This window comes from Canis lupus, chromosome 37 (assembly GCF_048164855.1).
Source record: "Canis lupus baileyi chromosome 37, mCanLup2.hap1, whole genome shotgun sequence".
In the NCBI taxonomy this organism is placed as follows: domain Eukaryota; kingdom Metazoa; phylum Chordata; class Mammalia; order Carnivora; family Canidae; genus Canis; species Canis lupus.
The window spans coordinates 16,859,294-16,874,220 of record NC_132874.1 but is presented as its reverse complement, the minus strand read 5'-3'; the positions used below and the strand labels follow the sequence as shown (position 1 = coordinate 16,874,220).

General features: G+C 37.5%; 1 protein-coding gene across 3 annotated transcripts in view; it reads right to left on the bottom strand.

The window, feature by feature from the left end:
- The window catches only part of LOC140626176 (orofacial cleft 1 candidate gene 1 protein-like), a 187,607-nt gene that overhangs the window by 48,806 nt on the left and 123,874 nt on the right, over positions 1-14,927 (bottom strand). For all 3 annotated transcript variants that reach the window (XM_072813781.1, XM_072813780.1, XM_072813782.1), the window contains one exon: positions 692-955. In XM_072813781.1, the coding sequence (XP_072669882.1) occupies positions 692-955 (264 nt within the window). The remainder of the gene's footprint in view (positions 1-691; positions 956-14,927) is intronic.

The following is a 14,927-nucleotide window of genomic DNA, read 5'->3' as shown; positions in this document are numbered from 1 at the left end:
CTTAGAATGAATTTATGCAATGACATTTCTGCTAAAAAAAAAAAAACTTGGTTAGAAAATATATCTCCAAATATATACCAATAAACGGTATGTGCCCAAGGATTTTTTTTTTTTTGGAGTGTTTTTTGTTTTTAATTTTTGTGGTAAATAAGACAGCATGCTTTGAAGTGATAATGGCCATTTTATCCTGTGGAAATGTGGGTCATTAATTATCTTTTTTATGAGCACATGCCTGTCTCATCAAATAAATGGCAAGCATCCAGAAGGCAGAGACTATATCTAACCTCTCGTGTATCCTTAGAATAAGCATTGCCCAACACACAATAGTAGCTCAGTTAGTATTTCCGATAAAGAAACATAGCCTTATACCCAAGCTGGTGAGAAAGATCAGCTCCAGCAGAAACAGATTGTAAACTGAGAGTTGAAGGACTTGGGTGCCTTTTCTGGGCCACTCATGACTCAGAAGGTTGAATTAAATTTTCTTTAAGATTTCTGCCCATTCTAGAATTGTATTCCTTATTTGTAGATATCAATTTAATCAGTATCAAGAAAGCATTAGGATGTGATTGCTTTTACAGATTTATGATACTTATTGAAATTTTCAATAGCCCAAAAGTAAGGTGAAGGCTAGAAATAAGAGCTTTAGAAAAATTCTAAGTTCTTTTTCCACTTACAAAATCATATTACAAACCTGAAAGTAGAGATTGCACAGCCAGTGGTCCAAGTCCAGGCAAATCAAATCTTCCATTTTCTTGAAGTTGTCAAGTGTCTGGTCATAATGTCCCCGGAGAAGGGGACACTTGAATTTTCCCTCCACTACATCAAAGTTGTTATCACACAAAGGGAAGGCTGCCCAGCCCATAACGCATTCAAAAGAAACATGTTTCCCACGAAGGAGACAGAGTTCAAACAAGAAAGCCATGCCGGGTTTCACATCTTTCTTAGGAGGGAGTACCTGGGAAAAGATATCAAGACAAGGGAACGTTAAGATACTTATACATAGAAACGTGCTATAGTCAATGAAGTTTATATATTATTTAGAATTAAGTAAAAAGTGGGTTTTTTAAGATTTTATTTATTTATTCATGAGAGACACAGAGAGAGAAGCAGAGACATAGGCAGAGGGAGAAGCAGGCTCCCTGTGGGAAGCCCTATGAAGGACTCGATCCCAGGACCCCAGGATCATGACCTGAGCCAAAGGCAGACACCCAACCACCTAGGTGCTCCCAAAAGTGGGTTTTACTTCTATTTTTGCCCTTAAAAATTTGCCATTGTCAATAATGCTGCAATAAACAAAAGGGGGGGGGAATATATTCTGTCAAATTAGTGTTCTTGTTTTCTTTGGGTAAATACCCAGTAATGAAATCATTAGATCACATGGTATTTCTCTTTTTTTGTGGGGCGGGGAGGAAGGAATTTCACACTGGTTTCCACAGAAGCATTATTATAATAGCCAAGATATGGAAGCAACCTAAGAGCCCACTGGGAAACAAATACATAAGATGAGATATATACATATAATGGAATATTATACAGGCATAAAAAGGATGAGATCAGAGGTTCCTGGGTGGCTCAGCAGTTGAGCGTCTGCCTTTGGCTCAGGGCGTGATCCCAGGATCTGGGATGGAGTCCCACATGGGGCTCCCTGCATGGAGCCTGCTTCTCCCTCTGCCTGTCTCTGTCTCTCTCTGTGTGTCTCTCTTATAAATAAATAATTTTTTTTAAAAAAAAAAGGATGAGATCATGCCATTTGCAACAACATGGATGGAGCCAGTGGGTAAATCAGACTGAGAAAGACAAATTCTATATGAGTTCACATATGTGGAATCTCAAACAAACAACAACGACAACAAAACAAATAACCATCGAATAAAGAGACAAAAAGCAGAATCAGACCCGTAAACACAGAGAAACAAATTGATGGTTGTCAGAGGGGAAGGGGATGAGAGCATGGGCAAAATGGGTGAAGGGGAGTGGGAGATACACAGGCTTCCAGTTATGGACTGAGTAAGTCACAGGAACTAACAGCACCGCATAAGGGACATAGTCAGTGATAATGGTAATTGGGTTGTATAGTGGCCCATGACATAGCTTCCTATGATGAGCACAGCACAACGTTTAAGGAATTGAGCAACCATGGCATCATGAATATGTAAACCAAACAGGACAAATTTGATGCTGCCAATTTAAGATTCTGCACCTTATGAGCTTTGGGAATCAATCTTGTAATAAGTTAACCTAACACCATATACTGTACGTTCAGCCCTTTTTTGCTTGAGCTGGTACTTCTGTTGTATAACTACTTCTATCAGTTGTCACGATCATTGTTTTACTCTCCTGTCACTCATCTTTGTAGTGCTCATGTACCCAGCACGGCGCTTCATATGGAAGAAATGCTTTTCAAAAAAAAAAAAAAAAATGGTTGAAAAAACTATCATACTCCAGAGAAACTAACCCCAGGCATGATGATAGCTTGAATTACTATTACAAGGTCTACCTCTTTAAGGAAAAATAGTGTCCTATTTTGACTATCCCGTTTATTTCAATAGACACTATAATATACATCACTGTGTTATCAGTTTGTTGGTGTTCAATAAACAGTGCTAGGTATAAAGATGAATGAAATGATCAGATTGACCAAACCATCATTCCGGTCCCCAGTTGTAGAGATGGAGCTTGTGCTTTGACCTTTTAAAAAAGAATTTTAGGAAAGTGCGAGACATGAATAATCCTTTTTTTTAAAAATAGAGTATAGGTTTGGGTTTCATTTTAAAATTCTATGTGAATAACTATAAATGGGCAAAGACAGGGACTTCCCTAAGACTATTTTATAGCAATATATTTAGCCAAAAGTCTGTAGGCATATTTTATATGATTTATGTAAATATTCCAAGACTTAGTTTATGTTTTAAATGAAACAGAAGCATCTGTTGAAAAATACCATAACCCTGTGGCAGCTGCTATTAAACCATTAACAGGATCAGGTTTCATTTAAACCAGATTTACCATTTTCTACAACAGCCCATGGGAAAGCTAAAAACATTAGACACAAATTACTGACAAAAGAGATTCTTAATCAAGCCATACTTTTCATTTGGCTATTTGGCTGTGAGTAACCTTTGTGATAAGAAAATAAAAGCTAAATGAGAAGGAAGAAGAGGAAAAAATGGAGTCAGAAACCTGTTTTGGATCATCATTTAAAAATAAAGCTGAACTGATGTCATTACAATGATTTTTATCTATTCTCAATCCTGCCTTTCGAAGCACCCCTCTCATACTAACCTGATCTAACTCAGTGATATGTTTGAAGTAGATAAAGCAAAATTTGGGTGGTACTGACCCAATTCTATTGTTAAGTTTCTGTGGTCTCAGGCTAGTCACTTCTTTTTTTGCATCAAGTCTTTGATGCACTCAAGTCTCCTCACCATTAAAGACCAGGAGAGGAGCCTGGGTGGCTCAGTCCATTGAGCGTCTGACTCTTGGTTTCAGCTCAAGTCATGATCTCAGGGTCATGAGATCAAATCTCCCTCTAGGGTTCTGTGCTCAGCACAGAGTCTACTTGAGATCCTCTCTCCCTTCCCCTTTTCCCCCTCTCTTTCTCTAGAATAAGTAAATGACATTTTAAAAATAAAACAAATAAAAGATGAGGATATAAGTATCTTCCTCACAGAATTGACACAACTATCAGGTTGGACAATAAATATAAAAATGGTCAGAAAAAACATGAAATGCATATAACTATTATTATTCTTTTATTGTTATGCTAAGACTTTATCTCCACTATTTCTAAGATGAGCTAGATTACAATTTATTTAATAAAGAAGAAAAGAATATATCAAGGTTAAAGTTCACCTCTAGATGTATCAAACACCAATATCATTTCGTGTATGAGAACAACAGTTCAAGTCTACCAAACATAACCCGTTACCATCAGGCAGCATGTGTCTGCTGTAACATCGTCAATAAGAGTCCAGTCCTCATGCACAAAAGGAAACTCCACAGCAACCTATTTTACAAGATAGAAGAGTCCCACACAACTACCTTGACAGCTGTAAAAAATAATAATAATAATAAGTACATGAACTTGACAAAATTTAGTCACTGATATTGATTGAAAAGGAGGATAAGAGCTATATGTTATAAAATAAAGGCATTTATTTTATCTGACAATACTTGTCTTATTTATTCTTTTAGTGTCTTTCCCTCACCCTGTATCATAGGAGAAATGTGCCGCTCTATGTGTAGCTTGGGACTCATTCTTTTCCTCTTTTGGCAACAAAGGATCACTAAGTTTCATTGTGTCTCTCAGAGGATCCTTTCCACAAACCTGAATACTTCCAAAGCTGTCTTATGATGTGATATTTCCATGAACATTTTTTAAAGATTTTATTCATTTATTTGAGAGAGAAAGAGAACACAGGTGGAGGGGAGGGTCAAAGGGAAGGGAATAGCAGGCTTCCCACTAAGCAGGGAGCTGGATGCGGGGCTCCACCTGGGATCATGACCTGAGCCAAAGTCAGAGGCTTAACCAACTGAGCCATCCAAGTGCACCCATGAGCATTTTTCAATAGCTTTCTAATTGAATGCTATACAATGAAGGAAATTAATGTATCAACTAGTCTCTGCCAACCACCAACGCCATCTCATCACGAGAGTCCTGAGGATTGGGGGGTCATAATGTCCCTTATTTTCTGAGTACCAAAAAGAGCATACTTTCTGAAGAAAAGACACTGCAAAACTAAATTTCACTGGGTGATGCAGTTCATCTTCCATATCACAGAAACTGCATGTGAAAGGAGAGTAATGAACAAGCCAAATCCAAGAAGCAAGCAAGAATATTGAAGGCTGAAGGATGCATGGAAAATTGGAAGAGAAAGTAAAATTCTTCCCACTTGAACACCAAATACTTTCAAATACTTTGAAAGTGAAGCAAATCAGAGAGGATTAGGGTAGTCTTACAAAATCATGAAAATGAAAAAAAAAAAAAACAAAATCATGAAAATGTATATTAATAAAGTATTCTTCAATTTTCTGGACTTTCTGGAATTTTGCAAAGAATTGTTATTTTTATAATCAGAAAAAAAAACTAACAAGTGATTTCAAAAACAGCAGCCCTTCAGGGCGCCTGGGTGGCTCAGACAGTTTAGCAGCCACCTTCAGCTCAGGTTATGATCCAGAGTCCTGGGATCAAGCTCTGCCTTGGGTTCCCTGTTGTGGGGAGCCTGCTTCTCCCTTTCCCTCTGCCACTCCCCCTGCTTGTGCTCTCTCCCTCTCTCATTCTGTCTCTCAAATGAATAAGTAAAATCTTTGTTAAAAAATGAAATGAAATGAAATTTTAAAAAAACAGAACTTCAAAGTTCTGCTTCTGCTTATGAGAGGAACGACCATAAATGACCATAGTTCTCCCTATGACAAAGAAAAAAACACCTGCTAAATTACACAATTAGGTATATTCTTAAACCCATGGGGGAACTGAGGACACAAAGAAACTGAGGGAAATTAAATCTTGGAGATGGATAAGCCTTTCATACATGAGCGAGGACTAGAGAGAGGCTTTAATCTCAGGGAACAGGTGAGGGAGCAGACCTGTCATTGGGTGGGAGACTTTAGAGGTCAAAAGAGAAACTGGCCGAATGTTTAGCAATCTTGGACTAACGTGGAATATTGAATACAAAGGAGCCCCAGATACACATCGAGTCCTCACTATCCACCAACCTGAGGACTTGTATCCGGTGCTCAGCAGCATGTGGGTAATTGGATCCAGGGTGAGAGTCAATGAGAGATCTCCAGTGGCACGGAAATCTTGAGGCAGGACCAAGGAGCTGAGCAGAATCCTGCAGTTACATGATGTTTGGATACCAAGCCAGGCTGGAAGGAGGAATCCTTTGTACCTCAACACTTCTGAAAGCCAGTGATGAATTAAAACTAACTAGAGCTATAACTTAACCCAAACCTAGCTTAATTCTAACCAGAGAAACCATCCCCTCACCCTAAATTCCTGACACAGACAGCTTTTCAGTAGGGGATAAATATTTTCTTCTTTAGTCTGTATAATTCCTTTCTACATGTCTGGCCCACAGTGCAAAACTACAAGACATCCACAGAAGCAGGAACATGTGATGTCTAGACAAAAGACAACAGCCAATGGAAACTGACCCACAGCTGACCCAGACGTTAGAATTAACAAAGACATTGAACAATCATAACCAGGATAACAAAATGGAGGAAAAGACAGAAATAACTAGTGAAAGGGAAGAAACTCCAAGAGAGAACTTGTAAAAAGTCTAGAAAAAATATACATATCATAAAATACTTGAAATAAAAAGTTTATTGGGTGGACTTCACAGTAGAAATGACATAGCAGGAAAAGGATAGATGAACTCAAAGAAAAACTGATAAAATATTCTATCTGAGGAACAAAGATATAATGAATGAAAAAAGAAAAAGCCAGATCACAGCATGTGATCTTTTTTTTTTCCTGAAGGAAAAAGTGGAAGCCAATTGTGCAGAGAAGAAATTTTGAAGCGATGATGGCTTAGAACTTTCCAAAACTGCTGAAAGACATCAACCCACAAAACCAAAAGGCTCAGAAAACCCTGACAAGATGAAATTTATTTTTTTAATATTTTATTTTATTATTTATTCATGAGAGACACACAGAGAGAGAGACAGAGACACAGGTGGAGGGAGAAGCATGCTCCATGCAGGGAGCCTGACATGGGACTCGATCCCAGGTCTACAGGATCACGCCCTCGGCCGAAGGCGGTGTTAAACCACTGAGCCATGGGGGCTGCCCAAACAAGATGAAATTTTAAAAAGCACATAATACCTAGGCTTCTCATAGACAAACTACTAAATATCAAACATAAAACATCTTAAAAATATAGAACCATCTTTGATATGTAACAGAAAAGTTTATTATTGGCTGTCAAAGGGTCATACTTGGTCAAGTATCAATGTTTCCTTACTTCACAAGTCCTGAATGTAATATAAAAATATTTATATCATACAGAAAACTCTACTTTCCTACTTTCTTTTTGTTGTTGTTGTTCTATACTCTGGTTATATGAAGTTATTCTTGTCTCTGGCACTGAATAAAAGGTGTCCAGAAACTTTTGTTAAGAGTAAACTCCACTCTTTGCTTCTTGGTAGGCTGTTTCTTGCCTGCCTGACATCTTATTATCACCTTATATTTACCATATAACTAGTAATTCCTTAGCACCACATTAAAGTCCTAATGCAGCCTCACCAAAATGTAACTTCCTAGTATTCTTATTAAACATACATATAGGGACGCCTGGGTGGCTCAGCGGTTGAGCAACTGCCCCTGGCTCAGGGTGTGATCCTGGAGACCCAGGATCGAGTCCCACATCAGGCTCCCTGCCTGGAGCCTGCTTCTCCCTCTGCCTATGTCTCTGCCTCTCTCTCTTTGTGTCTCTCGTGAATAAATAAATAAAATCTTAAAAATTAATAAAATAAACATACATATATTAAAATATATAATACATACACATCCATATTAAGTATTGTCAAAATTATCTTCTTGAATATCTGCCCATCACACACACACACACACACACAGAGTCTATTATTTTTTCATTAAAGCCTCTTTCTCAGGAAATCTTTCTTTCTCTCCCAAGTTCTGCTTATTAATAACCAAAGAATCTTGGGGTCTTCAGTTTGAACAATATCTTTGAGGTAATAATTTCTAATCTTCAGGTTCTCAAGCAGAAGTATAGGTAGAGATACTGATGAGCCACAGACATGGGCTAGGAGACTTCTATGTTTTCATAACAATTACTAAGATAGTCTAAGAACTTTAAAGTACTTAAACATAAAGTAAATAATTGTAATAATAAGAAAAGAGTTGTAAATATATAATGACCTCAGAAAAGGCCATTTTAGAAATTTTGTTGAAGAATACAGATTATGTAATAAAAATACTGGTGGCATATACAAAGCAAAAATTGCAAAACTGTGTTATAGTCAATCCCTTGCTCAGTTAGAAATCTGTTCTATAGTATGTAAGACCACTGTTCATTCTCTACCTGAACCCTACACTGATGGGAAGGTTTTTGTCAATTCAAAGATAAATCAATGTGTGAACAGCTCTAACTGTTCGGAAGCTCATCAATAGGAATGATGTCATGATGTCATTAATGTTGTTAGTTAATATTTCTAGCTCTTCAGCTTTTTTTAAGATTTTTAAAAATTTATTTGACAGAGAGAGAGAGCAAGAGAGCACAAGCAGGGGGAGGAGAAGAAGGAGAGGGAGAAACTGGCTCCCCGCTGAGCAGGGAGCCTGATGCAAGTCTCAATCCCAGAACCCTGGGATCATGACCTGAGCCAAAGGCAGAAGCTTAACCCACGGAGCCACCCAGGTGCCCTAGCTCTTCACCTTCTAAGCATACAGTAGGATTGCACTTCCAAGTTCCTTGGTGGTTAGGTGGCCCCTTTGATTAGCTCTGGTCAGTGATCCTTAGGTGAATGTACCAAGTATACTTCTAGGCTGGAACATTTATTCTTGATTCTAGACCCTGGAGAGTTCTCTTTTTCTGTCCTTTGCCACAGCAACAAATGATTTTCTAGATGGTGATCTCTCAACCGGTCTTTGATTAGAATGAGAATAGGTAAAACAGAACCCCTCACTCTCCTGAGGTAGACATGGCGCTTAAGGGAAAAATTAACTTCTATTGTAGTAAGCTACTTAGATGTCATGAGGGTATTTTGTTACCATAGAAAAACCCAGCTAAAACAGACTGACTCACTGGCCCTGCTTTACTCCAGTCCAGTCTCAGAAGTTCTATAAAGATGATTATTGTGCCAAAAAAGCCTCTGAGCCACAGGTTTAAGTCACCAGAGATGGAGTCAAGGGTGTAGTGGCTTTTGTCAGGTTCATAACAAAGTCAGTAATAGAAGAACATGCAAATACTCATATAATCTGACTTCCATAGAGAAGCAGAACACTCAATAGTGCTTAAACTGTTCTGGGAAAGTCTACCATGGTGTGCTTGCACGGGGCTTTGATTCCATTTCTTCTAAATGCATCTTAAATAGTTCTCTTGACTTTACGTATTGATTACTCCAATCCTAATTGTTCAATCCCATCCTAATTGCTCCCCTGCTTTAAAAGAGAAGCTATATATCCTAGTGGTTAAAATCATGGGCTTTGGCATCAGACAAACATGAGATCAAATCCCAATTTGCCACTTAAGTAGGTAATCTACCATCTTCTGGATCTTGCTTTTACCCCTGATTAAATGCCTGTGGTAGTAGTTGGGGGTGTAGGAGGAGGGAGGGCAGAGATGACAAGGAAAGGTAAGAGAATGGGTAATAAACTAAACACTGTCTTCCAGGACTAATATTCTAAGGAATAAGGGGAGTCCAGGAAGTAAATAGATACACTTAATTTGCAGCAGAAATCGCAAAATAATCCTTTTGAGACAGACAACTCTGGACAGATGAGTGGGAACTGATGCCACAACACAGGGTAATCTAGGTTATCCAGTGAGAATTTTATAGTACCATTACTTTCCTTTCCAATCCCTCAGCCAAGATAAATAAATAGGCAAATTAGCTCTAATCCCCAGTCTTTCTGCTGTGGGATAAAAGAAAGTAATTATTCTTGGAAACTTATCTTGGACTAGGGATCAAGGACAGAGAGTGGTGACAGCTACAACTGTCATAGCTTCTGAGAGAAAATCTTACATCCTATACCACTGGAAAACCATGCAGTCTCATGTGCAAATGTAATATTTCCCATTCCCTGTCTTAGAAAATTGATTTTTTTGTTTGTTTTCCTTAATCCTAAAAGGTAGTATATCAATTGTTAATGTTTGTTGAAAGTTTGTGTAATGCAAGTCACCTTTTGAATCATTTTATCCTTGTCAGTTCAATCACCACAATAATTCTATGAAGTAGATTTTATTATCAACTCCATTTTATGGATGACATGAGACAGAGACCGAGCTTAAGGTCACATGGAAAAGAGATGTAAAGGATGGAGTTGGTTCCTGACTTTTGGCAAACTACTGCAGAGCCATTCACACTACTATGGTATCTGACTGTAAGAGGTGCAACATCAGAAAGCCTACCTTGGATTCACAGAGAAGGCCCAAGAACATTCTTCTCTGCCCTATTTACTTCTCTTCCTGATTCCTATACACTAAGGATCTAGGGCTCTTCCTCCACATGTTTCAGCCTGTTCTCTCTTAAATTGTTCACTTTGAGTTCTGACATTGAAAGTAGACATGGGGCTTACCAATAAAAAAAAATTTTTACTACAATAAAATCCCATTCTCCAGGATCCTTAAAGAATGAGTCTTTCTGAAGGGTTAGATTCACAGGATAGCTTACAAATTAGTAATTCTGAATTAAAACCTTCCTGAAATGGGTCCTCAACTCTCCAATCCCTCAAAATTTATGGTCCCTTCATTCAATTTTTTGATTTCTCAACAACTAACATAATCATTTGAGGAACATCAACAATCATACAATGACACCCTCGAGGCTCTAGACTAGTAGCCCCTCAAATTTAATTTGTACAAAAGTTAGAGTGCTTATTAAAAATACAGATTTCCAGGTCTCATCCTCATCCTGGAATCAGTAAGTTTGTGATGAGGCTTGGGAATCTGAATTTTAATAAGCATGCCAAGGTAAAGATAATTCAGGTGGTCCTTCAGATTACACTTTGAGTATCACCATCCAGTATGGACACAGAGATAAGACAGGTTTGTTTGTCCTTGATCATACGACTTGAACAGCTTAGGGCAACCACATTTCTGTCTAAAATCAAACCAATTCAAACCTGAATAATTATAGGCTTAAAAATATGACCTTTCCCCCTTTTCCCATCAAACATGACTGAAATCAAGAGGAAATATATGGCATGTCATCTCATTATATCGAAATTCCATTACCTGACCTCAACCTCAATATGTCATAACTCATCTCTTCACATGCTACTCAAATGTTCAACTAAGAATATTTCACTCTAGGGAGATGGCAAAATCTAATTGAATATTTTAATTTAGAAAATTCAGTTCTGGGATTTCTAACCCCCCCGTTTTTTTTTTTTTTTTTTAATGTGAAAACAAAAAGTTGAATTTTCTTTTCAGTTTCTCCTTGTTAGGCAAAAGATAAATTTTCCCTTCATTGTCCCTGAGAGTTGAACACATTGGGGAAAAATTGGGCACAGCCCATTACTTTTACAAACCCCAGTGATTGAGCCCCAATGCACAAAAAGATGGCATTTCTGAACATCTGCAGCATGATTAGATCAAAGACCAACAAATTAACCACAAATGGTTTTACAAGGAGCAGGCAAATATATCATTTGGAAAGGAGAAAACTTTTGGCAATGATTGCTAATCAACGTTTTTCCTTTGGGCAACCCACTTCGTACCAAAGACATCTCGTAATATTAGTAACACCTGGGCAGCATTTTTTACTTTACAAAGCTCTTACATGTACATTATCACATATGATCTGCATATCAATCCTATTATAACATTGATATTAGCCCATTTTACAGGTGATAGCACAAAGATTTAGGAAAGTTATGATTTGCTCACATTTTCCCAGCTATTAAATTGTTTATTTGACTGTATAAAAAATGATACCCAACTTTACCACCTCCCTCCCTCCTTCCATTCATTCATTCACATCCATTTTATTAAGTGCCCATATTGTACTTAGCACCATTTTTGGCACTAAGAATAAAAATAATCGAATGAAGACAAACAAGCTTCCTATTCTCTTTGAGCTACAGTCTGGTGCAGGAGGGAATAATGGATAAAAAATAAGAATTCTAATAGTAATAAATGCTCTAATTTATCACTACTGATATTAAAATAACCAAGATAAAATAGTGATATACTAGAAAATGACCGGAAAAGGAACTATTCTGTTAAACAAATCTAGTCTAAGAAAGTAACACTTAACCTGAGACCAGCTGTCATAGTTGAAGGATGAACCCTCCTAAGCAGGAAGCCACAACTAATTCCATGGCCTTGCAACAAGAATGAGCTGGTTGTGCTCAGAGAATGGAAAGGCGTGAGGCTGGAGGGAAACACACAAGCAGAAAAGTATGAAATAATATTAAAGAAGAGGATAGAGACCAAATCACATAGGTTTGAAGGCTCAGGTAAGGAATTTGGATTTTATTCTAAATGCAATGGAGGGCCACTAGAAGATCTTAAGCAGAGGCTCAACATGACCTGATTTGTAGTTTACTAGATTGACCTTCATTGGTCCTTGAGTTAATGATGTTTTTGTTTGAACAGAAATTATTTTCCTGTCTCCACCATGAGCTTTGAGAGGTCCATCGGTAGAAATGTCATTGACTACTGCTTGTACATGTATGAGGTTGACAAATAGGAAAAGATAACCAACCCTTTTCTTTGCAATGAACAGCCCACGTGACCTTGCAGAAATTCTTTACCCTACTCAGCCCTTTGTGACTTCACTCGGTGTTCATACGAGAATTAGGGCCTTAAAAGTAATTGTAAAGCATTTTGTATAGATGTTGAAATATTAAGACATATTCCCTCTGAATGTGAGTTCAAATATAGAAGCAAGTTTCTCCTCTTTAGAGAATTCAAAATGATTTGATTGTTGAATTGCATGCAAAATGAACAAGAACTACTATTTTGTAACTAGGGCATTCTTAACTCTGAATACATCAGATGTGAACAGATGTAGAGAACAGACACAAAGGGCAAAGATGGATTTATGGCATTTCAAAAGCATTTGCAATAAAATAAAGAATGTCAATCTGCATAAAACACCAAAATTTTTTTAAAGCTAAAAAAAAATTTCCAACTAAAAGGCAGACAATAGTTGACTATTTAAAGTCTGCAATGAGATTAGAATTTTTAGATTTATCCATTTTAGAAATATTTGGGACAACCACATTTCTAGGTACTAGAGAAACAGCAGAATATACCCAAGTTATGGACAAAATACACCCAAGTTCCTACTCCTAAGAAGTTGGTATTCTAGTGCTACCAAATATTTTTAAGATTAAATGACCATCTGCCCATATCATGTAATGTAAGAGTCTCATTCCCAAATATTCGTTTACTATATGATACAAAACCTTTCCTCCAAAAGGACAGAGGAAGAAACTCAAAAGAGAGAGGGACTTGGCTTAGAAATAAAAATAAATCTGGTAAAAATACAAAGAAATATAATAGGATCGATGATGACTTTAGAGATATGGAAAAACCAGTATTTCAGTTCTTGTTGCTTCCTTTAGGGTGGATTGTGAACTTCAGTATTTGGCCTGTGGGATCATTCACACCTGGGTTGCAATTTCAGCTTCATACATCTGGGCAAGTCCTCATCTCTAAAACCTCAGTTTCTCTTATCTGTGAAATGGGTTTAACAATAGGTTGGGTTGCATGAAGTTTGCATGATAGGGTGGGGTAAGCATATAGGAAAGAACCTGACATCCTGCAGGCATTCAATCATACCCTTTTCTTCCTCTCTTCCAGAGACTATGAGGCACGGTGATAAAATGACTTTCCACACTGATGAACTTGAAACCCTTCACAGCATTCAGCAGCAAGGAGTAGAGTCAAAATAGCATCAAAGAGGGATCCCTGGATGGCTCAGCATTTTAGCACCTGCCTTCAGCCCAGTGCGTGATCCTGGAGTCCTGGGATCAAGTCCCACGTCAGGCTCCCTGCATGGAGCCTGCTTCTCTCTCTGCCTGTGTCTCTCCCTCTTCTTGAAGGGATGTTTTGAAGAACTAGAGGAACATAACACAGAGGGAAACAGAGAGCATTCTAGATGGTGGATTATTATTATGATAAAAATAGTTATAGCAAAGAATTATTTCCTATATGCAACCCATTATGCTCAACAATTTATATACTATATTAATGCTCACAAAATCCCTGTGAATTAGGTATTAGATTCCCATTGTACAGATGAGGGAACTGAGGCCAGTGAGATTAAATATTTTCCTGAAGTGTTGAATGCTTACCAGAACCAGACCACTGCCAAGAACAGGACGCCCCATGACCACCCACGCCATTCAGGAAAAGCTATTTGCAATGTAGGTTCTCACAAGTCTGGGGACCCCTTGACCAGAAGTAACCCTTTCAAGAACTGACCCCCCCCAAAACAAAACAGCCTCCCTCCAACTGACGTAATGGAAAACTCTCCAAAGCTGCATAATATAATATACTACAGGGCTATTCATTATTAATGGTAATAATCAATAATCAATAAAAGCAATCATGCTCAGTCTCTGGTTTTCCTAAGACTGCTCCTTCCTATGAGTTATTAAAATCATTTCAATTTTTTGATATTAAATGTCACATAGAAAATAACCTCTCGCAAAATGTTGGGTTCATCATATTTTAAGAATTAATACTTTAGGTCATTTTAATCAGTTTCTGATATATGCAGTTTTCAGAAAGCACTTCAGGGAAGAACACTGTGGCCATGACTAATAATGACAAGAATATGAACTATATTCTTCATATACATATTGGAATCAGAACATTACTGAAGTACTTTACCATCTTAAGTATTTAGGAAGCTTTAAATAAAAAATAAATTTGCCTATTTCACTGAAATTGAGCATCCTCTTTTCAGGCATAAAACTTCAAACTTATTAATTTCATGGCTATATTTTAAAATGAGTGCCGGTACCAGCTAGCTGACTGCATGATAAGTGTCTTAAAATTTCAAGAAGAGGCACTAAATTTTTCACAGTATTTTTGTTTCATTCTCAGTGTAATAAAAATATGCCACCCTTTTAATAATGAATAATAGATTCTCAGTTTGATTTACATGCATGGATTAAATGTCATGTTTGAAAAGTTGCTATTTTATTCATATTGGATTTCCCTCCAGTAAAACAAAAATGGTGCCCATCTAGTTCTATAATAATGATACCTTGCCACACTGATGTA